Raw genomic sequence first — 17,951 nt, forward strand, 5'->3', positions numbered from 1 at the left:
TCCTAACATTTCACACAAGCTTCCTAAAGGTTTCCTCTCTCCAGACTTCTGAAGACAGGCCAATCTTTCTATTCCAATCCTGGGTAATTTTTCACAAGAAACATTTTTTTCCCCTAATTCCTTGAGGAAGGGTTCAATGGATCCCATCTTGTTTCTAGACCAATGAGCTGTAGACCAGGTTTTCATGCCATACAGATGAAGGTACAGAATGGGTTCAGATCCTCATCTACCTCCTTTGTATCAGGACTGGGAAGGAGAAATATTCCAAGGAGCCAACATTACAAGGAGGCATTGGCATAAACCAAATACTTTATTATTTGAGGAAGAAAAGGCCAAATTACAAAACCTTTATACTTAAGACAATGCCAAAGACTTCCAAGGACTTCCATAACGGTTAGATTCAACCGTGTAAAGCCACCGTCTCGGCAGACAAAACTCAGGCGAAATGTGGCAATTTCATGTGGCTCAGCTGCTATCAACAGCAGTGATAACTGAGCTTTGGACAGGAGCATGTCCCCAGTCTGTGTCTCCCAGGGACACACAGGCCCCACTTGAAAGGCATCCTCTGCTTAACTGCAAAGCATTTTTTTTTTTTTCTTTCTGGGCTTGCAGGCTAAGACTCCCAGGACTGGCACAACAGGTCCCAGCTGGTCTTGTATCCATTGCAAGGTTGTCTCGTGGTATGATGACTCTTTATCAGTGTCACCTGCTGGCTCCGAGGCCACCTTGCTGGCAAATAGCAAAGTCTGTCCTCCGGTGACGCCAAAACGACTGGATGAGAGTGTGAGGTCTCACGGCGGAGTGAGCGCTCCCCCCGATGAGAACATCAAACAACCCACGCCACGCCGTTTCCCGCCTTGCTTGCCCTGTCTGTGCTTCTGGGTATCCACAGCCAAGTAAATAAGAGGAGCAAACTCTCTGAGGGCACAGAGGAGCAGAGAGAAGAACATGCAACCCAGATGGTGAGGAACACGGCAGGTCAGCGAGACGGGAAGTGCCATGCTTCACTTAAGGTCAAGGCTGATGGAAGATCCCTCCCGACGGCCCTGCCCAACACATTTCCCTTTACACGAGCGAAGATAAAAATAAAGCTTTCGTACAAATTACAATTTTTTTCCAGTGAGTTACTTCTGCAGTAAAAATAGCTGCTACATAAATCCCTTCTGATCTCTGAAAAGGAGTCATATATTTCCAAAAATAGTCTTCTTATTGTAGTTACACAGAATACCTTGGGGCGAAGGAAGGAAAACCTGCTGGCTGGGGGGAGGGGAGGTTGCCTGGAAAACACAGTTACACCAAAAAATAAAATACATTTGTGTATAAACCGACTTAAGGCATGCAGAAGTGGAAAACACGTGCCATCTGTCAAGAAAAATACTGCTTTACAGCTTTACTTTACAGTCCAGGAGGAAGTGGAAAGGCCTGAGGCCCCCTAAAATAATAACATTAAATTTCTTATAAAAAACCCCAATATACAAAGTCCTGGCCAGATAATGAGCAAGTCAGAACTAAAATAACAACAAAAACAAAACAAAACAAAAGTAAAAACCAGGGGTCATCCCTCCGACCCCATTCCTGTTGGAAAAAAAAAAATCAAATGAAAACAGTATATTATGATTTCTCTCAGTCGGCCCCTAAGAGATTAAATCTGTGTAAAATGATGATGTTTCTATGTGCTAGTGGAAAAAAAAAAAAAAAGATAACCTATCAGGTATCGCATTCTTGACTCAAACACAGTTATAATTACTTTAAATACAATATACAATTTCTGTTAAATAGAACTGTTGGCGGATTCTGACATTATAAGATACAATAATATGTACAAACTGACTTCCCAAATGGAGCCATGGCTGCTCTCCACCTGCCTAGCCGGCTCTCAAGAGGCGGCGGCTTCTGCGTTTGCTACTCCTGGTGGCAAAGGGCCAAAGGAAAAACAGTGTTTTTCAGTGTCTGTGCGTCCATCCCGTGCTGGCTCCCTGGAGCATCTCAAATAGCCGTAACGACTGTGATCGGCACACAGCCTGCTCGGTGCTGCCGTGGCTTCCCCAGAGCCTCTTCCCTTCCAGGTCTCGCTACAGGGCGGAGAGGCCATGCCACCTTCCACCCCTGGGGAGTTGGCCTTGTGGAAGAGGCATGGGATGAAAGAAGGCCGCTGCTGCTTGGCGACTCCCAGAGGGGTTTCATCCTGCCCTCCCATGGGTCTTTGGAACAGTGGGTCAGGACAGGCTTCCCACTCAAGTCCCCGGGCCTGGGGCCAGCTCAGGGTTGTCCTGAGGACCTCAGTCTTCTGTATCAGGCTGGACACCCAGGATGGCATGCAGTTCCTCAGGAGTGAACCCCAGCAAGTTCTGCAGGTCACACACGAAGCGGTACACGTAGCGCTTGCCTGACGTCTTGTGGATGATGTTTTTGTCATAGTAGTATCGTAAGCCCCGGCTCAGCTTCTCATAGTTCATCTTCGGCTTGTTTTTCCTCTTTCCCCATCGGCGGGCCACCTTTGGGAAGACATGGGAAGGCCAGAGTCACCCATGTCCACTCTTGAACCATGACTGGCTCCCCTGGGCCCAGATGCTGACCCTAAAGGACCCGACAGTCACCTGCCTGGGCCACTTTAAATGTGCACAGATGCTTCTCTGTACAAGGGCCAGTGATATCCCTGTCTCTGCCCCCAGCTCCATCTCAGCAAAGCCTCCTGGGGCCGACTATTTGGAACCAGGAGTGCCCCAGACAGGGACATCTCCTGTCAACCGTCCTCTGTAATTCTTATTTCGACTCCTCCCCACCCCACTCTTTTAAAAAGCTAGAGTCTCATGTAGCCCAGGCTAGCCACTCATCCTCCAACCTCTACTTCCTGTAGCTGAAAGTTTTCCTGTCTACAGAGCGATATCCACAGCAACTTCCCTGCTGGGATTGCAGACAGGCATGGGCCATCACCCCGGATTTATGTGGTGCTGGGGATAGAAGCCCTGGATGTGAGCAAGCTAGGCAGCCACTCAGCCAATGGAGACACCTTTCAGGTCATGTGATAGCTGTAGAGACTGTCCTGCCCCATGAGACATGCTTATTCCCCCAGACACAGAGACGAGGACAGATTACATCTATTGCTGGCATCATGCCTATCAAAGCCATCTCCACAGAGGGCCCCGGGGCCAACCCGAAGGCTGCCTGGCTGCTATGTGCCTTATCCAACTTGGGACAAAGGTGAACTCCCTCCAGAACTTGCTGAGGGTTACCAGAGAACCTCTGACCGACATGGAAGGAGGGCACTGCCCTAAGAACCCCAGGCCATTCACCAACAAGGCAGTGGCTTCAGGTCAGCTAGCCCAAGCGCCAGGGCACTCCTGGCAGAAGGACTCTTGCTGGCTCTGTTGACTTTCCTTGTGCCCAGGGTTAGCTTTAGAACCCAATGTGATGAACTGGGGTTGGGAGTGCACACAGTCATACCTCATCAGGGTCGGCCAGCTTGAACTCCCATCCGTCCCCGGTCCAGCTGATAAAGGACTGGCAGGACTTGTCGGAGAGCAGCTCCAGAAGGAACTGCCACAGCTGGATCGGTCCACTTCCTGGGGATAAAGGGAGGCGGGTTACTGAGGATTCTTCGAGATCGGCAGGGATCTGACCCTCCCGGTGACCAGGCTGTCCTGAGAACAAGGACCCCACCGGGCACGGGGTTGATGAGCAGGTGGGGTCTCGGGGATACACTTCAGTGGGCAGAAGCTGCGGTAACCTCCCCTTCCAACCCACCGCTCCTCCAAGGAGATGGCTGGACCAAGGCTCTTCCTTGGCTGTGTTTGTCCTTCGGGAGCAGGACCCGGGGCTAGCAACCCTCATCAGCACCAATCTTTCTGCTGTTTCATGCTTTCCTGTTTCTAGAAACACCCCATGGGAGCTGGGGTGGGTGTCAAGGGTCATTTCATCCCAGGCACATCTCTCACGACCACAAGCAGACAGTTTCACGTGAGACTTCCTGCACACAGCACACTCCCGGGGTAACCTATGTTGACAACTGTCTGTCTTAGCTCCATGGGCACTCAGAGCTACCACCTTGAGGGGGGCTTCCCGAAGCCTCGTCTTCCTTAAGGATGTACTCAGGACAGCAACTTGTCAGGGTTCCCTATCGTGGTTCAGGGAGGAAACTGAGATCTGACCCTAAGCCCGGCTGTCACCTTGCCCACAAACGTGAAAAGGCTTTGGGGACCCACAGAAAGGCCTCAGACAGAACCAGACCGAGCTGACTCACTTCAGTGGCCACTAGGGCTTGCCACCTCTGAACTGATTCCCCGATGGGTTTCCACACCACCCGTGGTAACACCACTGGCCACAGGCTGGGCTAGCCAACAAATAGTACTACTGCTATTACCATCCAGGTAGATACTCCTAATTCTGTGGGGTTTTCTTAGTAATCCTTGGATTCCTAGGTATCAAAATGGCCTTAGGTTCAAACCCCTTTATGAGTCTTTATACATATAAGTAGCCATTTGTTTTTGATGATGAAAAAAAAAAATCCACACATCCTCATTTTAATCTTATTTTTTTAAAGTGGCTTTTTTTTTTTTTTTTTTTTTTTTTTTTTTTTTTTTTAAATCCACAGTGGCTTCTTATGGCCAGCATATGAGAAGAGGGTCTATTTAAAGGCATCTGAAGCAGTGGAAATGAACATTCTTGGTATTTCTGCCCCAGTTCTGAAATTGTCTTGTTCTAAAAACAGCCTTAAGATTCCTCCGGTCTCTGCCTAGAAGGGCTCTCTCCTCCTCGCAGATGGCTTTGGAGGCCAAGGGAGGTAAATGGTGCTGGCAGCCTCGGAGCTTGCTCCCGCCCTTCCCCAGGCCAGTTTACATTCCTAGAGATCCAGAGTGTGAGTCAGAGCCAGGATGAGTCTGTCCATCTGTCCCCTCTCCCACCCTCCCCCTCCTGTCCCAGGTAGAGGGTGTGGCCTGGGATCTTCTCCCACCCCGAGACCCTAACATGAAAACTTCTGCAAGCCTGGTCTGGTGGGACTTGGGTCCAGGGGACCTCAGAGTGTGAGTGTCACAGCCAGACTTGGAAAAGTGTCACAGCCGCATGATGGACACCGCAGTCAGTCACACAGGGGCCCGATGACGACGGCCCCCGAGTGTACACTCACCGGTGAAGCCGGCCAGTACTGCCGCAGGAATAACCGGTTTGCCTTGCTCAACCGGGTCGCTCCTCTCTTGGATGTAGTCCTTGAAGGACATGGTCGGTTTATTGAGGCACAGGGGCTGGCTACAGTCTTCCTCGAAGCTCTCGAAGGAAGGCACCCGCTGTACGTCCAGCAGGGATGACTGGCTGTTCCAGGACCGCAGCAGCGAGTCTGAGCTCTCGAAGCTGTCCGCACCATTCTCTGGAGAGTCATGGTCCTTGGGTTTCCCTGTTATAAAAAAAAAAACCCAAACACATGCTGAGACCCCCTCCAAGATGTGAGAAGGTCCAGTGGCCCCGGGTCATTGATTCAGTGCACCTTGGTCCCGATTCCCCCATTACCGCCAGCTACCCCCAGTGCAGATATATGCACTTCAGGGACAGCATCATTCAGACCCCTCCGAGCACTCTATAACTCAAGTGCTCATTTCTTAGGACAGGGTTATGTACAAGTAACACCTTCCTCCAACAGAAGCGTGGATGAAATGTAGAATACTACATAGGCATGAGAAAGAAGAAATGGTACCACACAGACAAATCCCAAAGAAAACAGTTAGCAGGAGCCCATCCCTGTAAAGTCCCAGGACAGCAGAAACCACTCTGTGATGACGAAGATCTCCACGTGGATGGCTGTAACACAGGTGTGCACAGCCGTGTTCATTCAACCAGATGTACCACCTGAGCTGTGAGGACCGTGTCTGGTACACCCTTAGAAAGGAATCTGGCACATTCCCATGTGTCTCGACAAGAGTACCCTACTGCAAGGAAGTCAGCCTAAAGTGGTTAAAGCTGTTCAGTATTGCTTACTCGATACCTACAGAATTCGGACCAGGGTCTCAAACAGGTTGTGCTTTTTGGAAAGTCACATGGAAGGCGACCCTGTCCTTTAACCTCCTGCTCCAATGGCAGAGGACAGAATGTTCTGACCAAGCATCTCTCATCCTGGACAAACCAACAACCTTATTCCAGAATGTTCTCTTACCAGAGCTGTTGGTGAGCAAATTCAAGTTGCCGCCAGGGAAGTCCTGGCTGACAGAACAGTAATTGACACTGACGGTATTGAGCCGAGACTTGGGCAACATCTGGAACTCCTGCTCGGAGCCAAGAGCTGCAGGCGTCGCAGAGGGCGGGCACATGCTGTCCAGGAGGCCGTCTTTGGCGTAGCTTTGTGCCTGCATTCCATATGGAGCCTGTTCCATGCCGAAGCCTGAACACAAGGATGGGTCAGATGGCAGAGCTTTAAAGTCAACATCACAACAGCTAAGACCCTCACCTGACCTTGTGGGCCACCCCCAGGAGACCCTGTTTTGAGACAGGTGTCCCGGGTGCCAAGTTCGGAGCATAGTGACTGTCTTCCAAACACTTGTGGCCCCATCCTGTGCTATACTACATTGGTGTCTCCTGACTGCTTTTTCCTCTTTATGGTTAGAACGGCCTTGAACAGTGCTGACTCCTAGGGATCATACGAGCCCCTTAAGCAAGGCTAAGTTTTCCAGAGGCCACATTAAAAACCCCAGGAACAGGTGAAGTCAATTATCCATTTTAACTGCTTGGTGTATCAGTGGTCACCTCAATATATAAACAGTATCCTAACTCATCAAGGAATAGTTTATATTCTTGGTTTCATTTTATGACCTCTGAGTTAGTAGAGATGAGTCAGAGCCTTAGATTCTCATTACACATTTCACGTGGATCTGCCATGTTCCAGCTGCTTAGTAGGGCAAGAGCCATGTGTAGCCACCACAGGAAGAGGTCTAGGCTACCTGAGGGGCTTGAGAGACCAAAACCAGAGATTTTAAGAAATGGTCAGCTGACTAACCTAAAGTATTGTTGCTGATCCAATGAGGAACCGCGTTGAGGTGTGAGTTTTCTTCATATTGGTCTTCTGTCTTTTCTTGGTTCTCTGAAAAATAGACAAAGAAGACATCAAACCCAGTTTAAAAACTCCACAAGAAAAGCAACACTTCCACGCTCCTGTCTTGCCGATACCGGAATGACTCATTTTGCCCTTCGCATTCTATTTCATTTCAACCCCTTTGTGTGTCTTTTTTTAAAAAAAAAAAAATTTACGATACATTTTCCTAATAATCTGGGATAAGTTTTCTAATAATCTGGGATGACATCACTGTCTAGAACAGTCCAACTTGTGTATATTCATTTCGCGCCGATGTTTATGAAACGCCATCTGTCCTGGGGCTGGGAAAACAGTGGGTGAAGGAAATGGAGTTGGTTCCTGCCCCTATGAGGCTTAACATCCTCCACAGGTTAGTCTGGGATGTCGTGAGGTCCACAGGGCGAGTGTGTGTTCTGTGTAAATGCCCTTACTAGGAACACACGATCACAAACTCCATCCCTTGAAGCCAGCAACACAAATGCACACGCTGAACAGGCTGGCCGTATAAACAGCTGCCCAGAAACACACTGGGTAAGACCAGTCCATGTTCCCAGAGAACCGGGGGTCTTTAAAGTCAGTTTCCCTGGCTCTAGGAAGCCGTAACTAAACAGCGCTGGCAACAGAACCCCAAATGAGATTCTGAGTTTACATGTTGAAAAGCAGATGTGTTTAATTATGGTGCTAACCATTTTCTTACTTTTTAACTTAAGTTAATCTAACTGTCCCTCATTAAACCCAGGTATCTTCTAAGCAGGTCTTGCTGATCTTTGAGGTCTGAGACAAGAATGTCTCTAGCCTCGATGAGATTTCTGAGTTCAGTGCTTACCCTTAGCATTTCAGTGTGTATATGAGTCGATCAGTTACAGCCTGCACTCCAAAATCCTCAGTGGACTGGAGTAATTTTCCTATAAAATCCACAGTGATCTGCGTATGCCGCCTGACATTCAAGCACCCCTGTCTCTCTCGGCTCTTCCAGAGTGAGCTCACCCACCTGGCACCCTGGCTGGCCTACATATCCAAGGTGCTCTGAGCTGGCATAACCAGGGGAGCCTGGCAACAGCCAGCAATTTGGTGACTCAGGCTGTTGCCTTGTGGCTACACCTGGCACGAACATCGCACACACTTCCCTCCATGGAATGAAGACCTGTCATCGCCTCCCCATTTGACTCACTTGGGGGTGTTCTAAAGCGATGGACTCAGCGCCACCGGGCCGCCCAAGGTGCAAGGGCACACCTTCCTGCCGTCTGGGTCCCTGCCTCCCCAAGTCCTGCAGCCTTACCTTTGATCATCTGCTCCAGATGTTCCCAGAGGATGTCACCCACAAAGTCAGGTGCCAGCTCCAGGAAACGCTCCTTGCCGAGGTTACACAGCATCTGGCCGTTCATGCCAAACCGCTGCAGGTTCACGTTCACCAGGCTGAACTCGTTGGTGGCCCAGAGTAGCCACTGGCACACCTGCTGCTCGCTCCAGAGCCAGGGGTCTGTGCAGGGAAGGCGAGAAAGGACAACGCTGGTAGACAGCTGGAGGGCAGGGAGGCCGTAGTGGCCTGCGGCAACTCGCCAAGCCTGGGCAGCTCCAAACCCACGGCATGAACGGGGCACCACTGTGCTGTGGCCCAGGCGTGTTCTAGGACGCCAGTGGCACTTGGTGTTTAATGAGTGCAGGGTTGGGTGTGCAGGAGGCCACAGCACAGGACAGCCGCATTCTTCCTACACTCCTGCTACTTCTTGCAAGACAACTAAGAGCATCTTAAAGACAGGCCCAGCCAAACCAGTCCCACACATGTCTTCCAGGGACTCCCCAGCCTCAAAGCCCAGCACTTACTTTTGGGGATGCCAAGACGCCGCTGCTCCTTGTGGAAACCACTGAAGGTGGCTTTTAAGGCTTGGCTCATCACCGCCTTGCTGCAGGGTGTGAGCAAGGGCAGCTCACAGCTGGCTGCATCTGGAGAGAGAGAGAGCAAGGGGACATCAGGACCATGGCAGCGACGTCAACAGGAGCTTAGGATGTGCCCCAGTCTCCAGAGACCTGTGATCACAAATCTCAACAGGATTCCTGAACAGAATACAGCCATGGGGCTGGGGTGGTGCTGGAGCATGCAGGAGGCCCTGGGTTCCATACTCAGAATTACCAAAAAACTCCAAGAGCAAACAAGAAAAGAAAAAAAAAAATTTAAAGTATACTCTATTACAATAATCACAAAGATATAATTTGACGTGCTATTGTTTTCTTTTAAGAAAGTAAGCAATGGCATTAAGAACCAAACTGATTATGCTTCTTAGAATTCCACTTACAAAAAGAAGAATCTAGAATAAAAATGAGTTTGGCTGTACACAGCTGTAATCTTAACATTTGGGAAACAAAGACCGGAGGAGGATGGGGTAACCTGGGCTACATAGGGAGTTCCAAGACACCCTGGCAAAGTCCCGTGTGTGTGTGTGTGTGTGTGTGTGTGTGTGTGTGTGTGTGTGCATGCTAAACTTTTAAAATAAAAATCAAATACTGTATTTTGCAAAGCTTCACAAAGCAGGAACCCACAGAGACACTACTTCTACCTAAATCGCTTTTGACCATTTTCTGTATGGTTTCTGTTCAAAAGGCTTGTGTCCAGCCTTGCAGCCTGCGTCCTGTACACAGCCATGGACAGCGATAAACGTAGTGCAAAATTGTCAGAGGTTTTCAAAACGTAAGAGTTTCCTTGTTTTTGTAGCTTGATTGCACGGTTCTTTTTTTTTTTTTTTGGTTTTTTGAGACAGGGTTTCTCTGTGTAGCTTTGCGCCTTTCCTGGGACTCACTTGGTAGCCCAGGCTGGCCTCGAACTCACAGAGATCCGCCTGGCTCTGCCTCCCAAGTGCTGGGATTAAAGGCGTGCGCCACCACCGCCCGGCGATTGCACGGTTCTTGAGAGTGGCCTTTGTAGATGATGATGTCATGTTGCAATGTCAAAAGGTTGGCCAGTCCCTGGCTGCCTTCAGTGACTGAGTGCTTGAGGTGGTGTCCATCAAGCTGGGCAGGCGGCAGGGGAACTTGGGCCTGCCTGTCTTAGACAACACTCTGCACTGTGGAAGAGGCACACCCCAAACTTTTCTGAAAAACAGTCTTCTCTGATGCTCTCAGAAATTTCAGGAACGATAAATGACTTGCCAGACGACGCCATGCTTACGAAAGCACGGCGCTTTGATAGATCTTCCTGGGCTATGTTTTCCAGCACCCACTTCATATGACAAATCAATCTGGAATGTGTCCAGCCAATAACTCTATGAAGTAATTGTAGAGAGGTATCTGACATGCTAGTCCTTTGAGCAGAATAAAGAATAGTAGTGAGGACTACTACCAAAATACAGATGGGTTAGGATGAGCAAGAGTAATCTGTGGTCCCAAAACTCAAAGGGAAAATTGTGTGTGTGTGTGTGTGTGTGTGTGTGTGTGTGTGTGTGTGTGTGTGTGTGTGTGCACATGCGCTTGCACTTTGGGGTGTTTTAACTAGAAATGTGAACTAAGCATTAGAAACTGAGACACATTTCAATGTCCACTCCCTTCCATTTGAAGGAAACACCAGGGAAATGAGGAAGTGTTTGAAAACACCCCAGGTGGGACTCTTGAAGTCCTGGCAATGAGTGACAACAGGTTCTCAGCTCACAGGTGGATACCGCATGGGAAGACACCAGAATGACCAGTTTACTCACACAAGAGGAAAACTGCCTTCTCCCAGGCACTGGGAGAAGACATCCATCAGTCCATCAGACTGTCTATACCCAATACTCAAGATATCAGCATTCTTAGCTGGAGAATGATCTGTTTCTATTAACTGGTCATGGCTTTATTAACCCAGCTACTGAAGGAAGCTATGCACCATCTCTGCTAGGTTGGAGGGGCGAATTACCATGGGAGACGGAATCCAAGCCCGTGGGCACTTCTTGGAGTGTCTGCTCTTCACTGAGAGAGGGGAACATAGCGAACAGAGAGCCGTCAAAGGTGTCAAAGGCTGGCTGGCGCTGCAGGCACAGGGAAGAGAAAGAGAGATGTCGCATGAACTCACTGGACGTGTTTCCTTAGTGGGCCACAGTAACTTTACCAGGTCCTGATGACGTCGGCCATTCTAGAGCAACATGGGCCAATGACCTCTCAGTACTGGAAGCACACTTCCCAAAAAGTTCAAAGTGACCCAAACAATTCTATCTCACTCTAGATTCTTTCATTACTCTCACAGGGTCAGATGGCCTGGGACGTGATTTTAGCCGCATAATCAAATTAATAAGCACATCTAAAAGCAAAGGAATCTTAGGACCACACAAAGGGGTGCTCCAGAGAAGACCAGCACCCATTTCATCAGGGGTGTTTTGGTATACTGAACTTCAAACTAAAAGGGAAGGCTGGAAAGAAATGGGGAGTTGAGACAATAATAAGCTGCTCTTATCTTTGGACAGTTATTTGGATCTACTACTTGAAGTAATTTGAGGAAGCCTCCCTCATCACTCCTGTGGTTCAGATAATAGTAATCTGTGAAAAAAAAACAACAATAAAAAAAAAACCCTAATATTTTCCATGATAAAAATAAAAAAGGATCCTGGAAAAGAAACTTCAAACCAACTACAGGGAGACTTCCAAAGGCATCTTTCAGGAAAAGTCGGATACCCACGTAAAGACAAAGCCCTGGACGCATCGACGGACGGCTGCGTGATCTCACATGCGCAACACTTATGGAAAACAGCAGCCCGGCAGGGAGGGGCGCCAAGAACGCACCCGACAAGGCCGATCCACCCCTGCACGGCTTGTTTAGGAACCGTGAAGAAAAGTTCTATTTCCCAACATAGTCTGGAAATCCCACATCGTGTGTAACACAATGACCCATGTGTTGCATCATGGGCAAATAAATGTGTAACACATTTACAAATAAAATCAGCTCAGTGCTGGGCCTTCTTCATTTTAGAAATGCAGAAGAGCGAACGGCGTGTTGCACAAGACGGCAGGCGGCCAGCCCCAGCCCTCACCCCCCAGGACGGCCACTGCCCAGGAGGGCAGGCCCACTGAGGAACGTGAGGCACTCCGCTGGACGTACGGGGGCTTCATGTGGGGATGATTTCAGCGAAATATTAAAGAGACGTCAGACTAAAACTCCCCCACGCCTTGCCCGGGCCTCTAGGAAGTGTCTTTCTGGAAGTTCTTTTTTTAAAACTAGGAAGTCAAAGAACAATGAGAAGCCTTGCTGTGCATTTCCACATCGACCCTGGCGGCGAACCCAGCCCTCTCCGAATCCGGACACGGCAAGCTCTTTCCGTTGACGGAAGGGTTTTTTCTTAGGGGCGTATGTGGCTTCAGCTGCATCACACTTCCTTACACCATTTCTGCCGTGCTTAAGACACATGACTAATCAAACGAGAAAATGCACTGGGATTTGGTGACTTCACGGTAATAGAAAGATGGGTGCCAGGTCCTGCTTCTGGAGTTTGCCCCAGACACATAACCTTAAAAATGGCTCAGGGACCTGGGGAGATGGCTCAGTAGGAAAAGCATTGCTGGCAAGCTTGAGGACATGAGTTGGGATCGCTAGAGCCCATGCGAGGCTGGACGAGGGACCCTGTCTGTCATCCCAGTGTGCTGGGAAGGGGGGCAGACAGGACAGCCCTCAGGAGCTCGGGGCCAGCTAGCCTCTGTGTACACAGCAGTGGACAAGAGACCCTGCCTCAAATAAGGGGAAGGCAAGCACCAACACTAGATACTGTCCTGTGGTTTTGGAATCCTGGTACAGGAGAGCAGAGACAGGAGACTCTTGGCGCCCGAAGGCCAGCTAGTCACCTAGCCGGTGAGCAACAGGCTCAGTGAGAGATGCCGCCTCAAAAAATAAAGTGGAGAGCAATAGAGAGAGACACTCGTGGCTGGCTTCTTTATTACACGTGCGTGTACACACACACACACACACACGTACACACACGTGTACACACGCACACACACACACACACATGCGCGCGCGCGCACACACACACACATGAAATTACCAGCTTATGCTACAAGAGCGTTCCGCAGACGTGACATGAAAAGTGTTTACACGGGGAGCCAGCTCTTTCTCCTTTAATCTGTCTGGGGTTTGTATAAACAGGTCTGCTGCTGCCGCACCAGGGGAGCAGCTCCCTGCGACCTCGTGGGTGCAGTCCCACTGATGTCTGTTCTCAGCTCGCTCAGTTTACAAACAGTCTCTGGGAATGCTGAGATTGATCAATGGGTAGTAGAGACAGTCAGTGCCAGGCCTGGTGACCTGAGCTTGCCCCCCAGGGCCTGTATGGTGGAAGGAAGGAGAGAACTGACCCCCACAAACTGTCCTCTGACCTCTACATGTGTATTGTGGTACGAGCACACAGGTACAAATAAATAAATGTAAAAAAGTTAAAAAAATAAATAGCCTTTTGATCAGTCATGAGAACTCCAGAGTGGATAAAAAGGTGGTAGACACAGCCTCTCCAGCTGTTTTCAAGAATCATGGGACTTGTTTGTCCAATCTGAAAAGAGCCTCATGAATAGACTGCAGCAGCTACCTCATCTGCAAATGAACTGCTTTCATATCTTGGGGTACAGGTACAAACAGCATCACAATACCCATTTTACAGTGCAGAAAACTGAGGCTCAGAAAGAGTAAACAATTTCCCCAGAGACACACAGGTAAGATATTTAAAACCTGGGGCCAGAACCAGTTTTCTGGGACCCGGTCCTCTTTTCCTCTCTTACTAATGCAATTTCCGAAATTGTCAAGAAAATTTAATTAAGACGCACACACCTTGAGTGTCCCTCGAAAACTGTTGGCGACGGGGGCCACTTGGTCCATGTTCTTGATTGCGAAATCATTCATCTTGAAAAAAAAAACAAAACACAAAAGAGACACAGAGGTTACCATTGCAGCACGTTTTAAAGGCAATATTGATACAGGGGCATCAGTCTTTAGCTGGATAGAACACTGCAGTCAGGAGACCACACGCCTGGAGGTGGAACTTCTTATTTAAAAGGCTCCAGACAAACTCGCTCTGGAGAACAGTGACAGTGGCAGACGGGGGTGTGGGGGTGTGGGGTGTGGGGGTCCTCAGAGTTCCACTCAGATGTGAGACCCCATGGGCTGCCCCCACACCCTGGGCTAGCTGAGCAAGGAGGCTGTGCCCTGAGTCTCAGCAACACCTCTATGGGCAGCTGAAGAGAGAGCTCAGGTGGTGCCAACCAGGGCCACCACCTCCTGCTGCACAGGGCAGTCAGTTCTACCCGGGAACCTAATGGAAGCCATAGGGGGTCACCTGCCTTGGAGGCTCCCATGGGAGTCAGGCCAGAGCACCCTCTCCCCACCATTCTCAGAGATATGCATTAACACATGGCCCTCAGTCACCCAGCCTCTGAGCATGTGGCCTCAGAACATCTCTGCTTTGTGTGTGGCACAGTTTTGCATTCCTTCAAGAAGCCAGGCCTTGCTTTAATAATAGGGACTTATACCAGAGCTGGTCTGACCACCAGCTGGCCACTGTGGCTACTGGCAGTGGGCAAGGAACCTGTGGAGGGAGGCAGGCTCTGAGTGGGGATGCACGTGAGATCTTAGGAACTAGAAGGGAAAAGGAAAGCATCCCAGTACTTTGCATATTTACTTTGTGCTTATATAATGTTGTGAATACATTAGGTTTACTGACTATAGCCAAATCAATTTGACCTGTTAAGACTGCCTTGAGCACACTGAAGAGAAAAACCAAAAATGTAACTTGCTGTGGGACTGAACATTTTTCTGGGGCCCTAATGTGTACTTCTGGGTCAAGCAAGTGATATGCTGAACGAAGTCAGGCAGGCCTTCAACGACACCACCAGAGTGGTGGAGACTGAGCCCCTGAACCTCATTTCTACCCACCAAAGATCAGCACACGCCAGCGGCTCCCCACCCTCCAAACTACAGATCAGGAGCCACCGGCAGCTCCTTGGTGTTACTCCTCAGTGGCCCACACCTGCTCCCCTCCATGTGCACCCACCTATTAAACAAACACTTTCATTAAAATGAGTGTGCAACTGATAGAACTCACTAGAGGCAGCAGATAGCATAATCTCAGAGAACGATTTAACTTGCTTTGTTCTTTTTCCTGTCCTCTTGATAGTCGACATAATGGCCAGTGCAGCCGTCTTAACAGTTTCCTACTAAACACAAACTCATGTGTATAGACTGATAGGCACGTGTGCACACATGCACACACTTACACCTTGATAAAAGGCAACAAGGGCAGAAAAGGGAGCCCTGGGGGAGGCTCTTGGGAGCTCAGATATGCAGACCTGGGCCAACGTGGCTCACAGACACTAAGGAAGGGCAGCCCTGGGAGACAGCAGGGTAGGGGCTGCCTGTCTCCACAGTGAGCACATTTGTTCAGTCTCCCTTGGAATATGATCTCGTCTACACTCACTAAGGATTCAGTATTCTCTGCAAACCGATGCTACCACGACAGAATGCCTAGCCCCAAGTCCCACCTCCTCAATCCTCCTGCATCCAGGTTCCAAACGTTAAAATCACCTTACAGGGAGGCAACTGGGGCCCGTGATACTGAGTCACTGGCCTGGGGCCACACTCCTGCGGGGCTGTCTCCGGAGATTACACCTCAGGTGAGCAGGGCTTTAAAACCTCGAATGACTGGGCTCTCCCTGCTACATCCCACCGAAGCAGAGAGCTCCTAACTATGATTAAAGCAGGCCTTCTTGCCATAGCCCTGTGAAACGCCACCGACTGAGAACTTCATGTTGCTTACTTGGAGGGAGTCAGCCGTGTAACCTGTTGACTAAAAACAAGCCTCAAGCAGAAAACCAATCAGAGAGCCAGAAATGTCCACATGGTCTCTCCAGGGTCAGGGCTTTCTGTTGGACCCACATGCATGCAGACACTTGTGGACTTAATTTTGATTTTTAGCTCCTGAGATGAATGGCTGTGGAAGGCCGGGAAGAGCCTCCCTGCCTTTTGTGTACAAACAGGAGGAGAAAAGGGAGGTTCCCACTCCCACATAAAGAGCTGTAATTACCAGCTGCAGAACAGGGTTCTTTTGTTGCCCCGCTTTTAATGAGTTTTGTAAAAAACCCTGTAGAATTAAAGTGCTCTACTAAATGGCTTCAGGCAGACACACAGCTAATCAAATTTAAGTTCATTCATCCTACCGAATGTGCTTGCTAACTCCTGGGACAAGTCAAGACTCTAGATAAATGAATTTTCAAGTTTAGACCCTTTGGTACTCGGGAGACTTGTACTTAAAAAAATAAAAAAAAAAAGAATAAAAAGAATAGGAGTAAATGGCAGAAACGTAATGCCTGAGAATAGTTAAGTTTTAAAACAAGAATTTCACTGACAACTGTATCCTTATTGGAACAGGTAACCACTTATATAAGCACAGGTTTGTATTCAGGTAAATTTCAGAAGAACAGAACCTTTTGAAGGTTGCTTTGCTTTTCGCTTAGAAAGCGATCAGTTTAGAGAGATGAATGACTAATTCCAGATATGAGAGTTAGACTATTTCCCTGTGGGGCGCACGGTGTTCAAATCTACTGTACTGTGAGATTACTCAGAATTTTAATAAAAGCTTAACACTGAGATGTATCTCCCGATCGGTGGCGGTGTGGGCAGGCAGATAAGGCGCTGGAGCTTCCATGGCAGGGAGCGAGTCTATCTCTTAACTGATGAATTAAATGACTCCTGTCTCCAACCAGGACTGCTCACCGCTTTACTTTCTAAATAAGTAGCGAGTCAACCACTATTGTAAGCTCCGCTGAAATTGAGTGCAGGTTAGCACAAGTCTTACAAGATTAAAAAATAAACAAATAAATAAAAAAGACCAGGTCAAATATACATACAAACGCTTCAGGTTACACCTTCATTCATATGCTTTAAGGAGAAAAAAATAAAGGCACCGCAGCCATGCGCACCCCCACTTGGCCGCTGCCCTGTGCCGGGTTCGCAGGGCCGGGGCATGGGGGCCCTGACCTGGCCAAGCAGGTGACACCTTCCTGGGAGACGCAGCTTCCCAGGTGTTTCAGGCTCCGGACACCCCCACATCCTCCCAGGCCTAGCGCCTCCCTGACTCAAGTCACTCCAAACCTGGGGCGACCTCGGCCACCCTCTTCGGGTGCCCCAAGCCCCTTTGAGAAACGCAGTCGCGTGCCCCGGGCAGCAACCGTACCAGGCGGGCACTGGCTTCCCCAAAACAAAAGCGGGCTGCCCACGCCCTGCCCGGTGCCCTGGTCCCTCGCCGAGGCCACTGGGTGCCTGAGAACCGGCCGGAGCGGCTCTGGGACGCGCGATCGACCGACCGGCTGGAGCAGGGGCCGTCCGCACTGCACCCCACCCCGGGCGGAGTCCCTCCCGCGGACCGTCGAGCACCGGGGGCCGCTCTTACCGCGCCGCAGCTGGCAGGGCCGGCCGGAGGGCGGCTGTGAGAGGAGATCGCGGTGATCCGGGCGCGCGAGGCCCGGCGAGGCGAGGGCCGGTCCGGGCGCGTGGGGCCGGGGGCGATGGCGGGGCTCGGCGGTGTCCACTGCGTGCTCAGCGCCGCGGTGGAGGAAGTAACCAGCCCGGTCCCTTGGCCGCGCGCTCTTCTGGAGCTGGGGGAGGGCCGGAGGGGACCGGGGGAGGGGACAGCAAGGGTGACGGGGAGAGCGGGGAGGAGGAGCGAGCTAGAGGCCGGCGTGGGAGGAGACCTGTGCTCCCGCAGTGGCGGGTCCACGCTCCTCCCGGGGCCTTCCCTGCGCCCCTGCAGCCCGCTGTCGCCTGCCTGCTGGCCCCTGCTCGGGCCGTGTGCCCTGGAGGTCCAGCGGGAAGGGCAGGGCCGTGTCCTCCTGCGTCCCCGGCGCACGGCTGCCCGCAGGTCCAAGCGAGTGGAGCTGGTGGCACTCAGGTTAGGTGGTCAGGCTT

The 17,951-nt window shown here is 50.2% G+C and overlaps 1 protein-coding gene across 1 annotated transcript; it reads right to left on the bottom strand.

Annotated features, from left to right (window-relative positions):
• Positions 1-278: 278 nt before the first annotated feature.
• Ets2 (ETS proto-oncogene 2, transcription factor) lies at positions 279-17,544 on the bottom strand. Its single transcript, XM_028879941.2, has 10 exons — positions 17,437-17,544; positions 13,824-13,895; positions 10,938-11,049; positions 8,879-8,998; positions 8,334-8,534; positions 6,980-7,063; positions 6,143-6,367; positions 5,126-5,389; positions 3,445-3,563; positions 279-2,495 (listed from the first exon to the last, which is right to left on the bottom strand). The coding sequence occupies exons 2-10, from the start codon at positions 13,893-13,895 to the stop codon at positions 2,280-2,282; spliced, it is 1,413 nt and encodes a 470-aa protein (XP_028735774.1). The 5' UTR covers positions 17,437-17,544; the 3' UTR covers positions 279-2,279.
• Positions 17,545-17,951: the final 407 nt, after the last annotated feature.

The sequence above is a fragment of the Peromyscus leucopus genome, chromosome 12 (genome assembly GCF_004664715.2).
Source record: "Peromyscus leucopus breed LL Stock chromosome 12, UCI_PerLeu_2.1, whole genome shotgun sequence".
Lineage (NCBI taxonomy): Eukaryota > Metazoa > Chordata > Mammalia > Rodentia > Cricetidae > Peromyscus > Peromyscus leucopus.

What these genes read in the sequence shown, in the direction of transcription:
- Ets2 (XM_028879941.2), bottom strand. Translation starts at nt 13,895, where the DNA reads ATGAATGATTTCGCAATCAAGAACATGGACCAAGTGGCCCCCGTCGCC. An exon ending in TTTGCTCACCAACAGCTCTG is followed by an intron (nt 5,390 to 6,142) that starts GTAAGAGAACAT and finishes TTTTTATAACAG; the next exon opens with GGAAACCCAAGGACCATGAC. An exon ending in AGTACTGGCCGGCTTCACCG is followed by an intron (nt 3,564 to 5,125) that starts GTGAGTGTACAC and finishes CTTTATCCCCAG; the next exon opens with GAAGTGGACCGATCCAGCTG.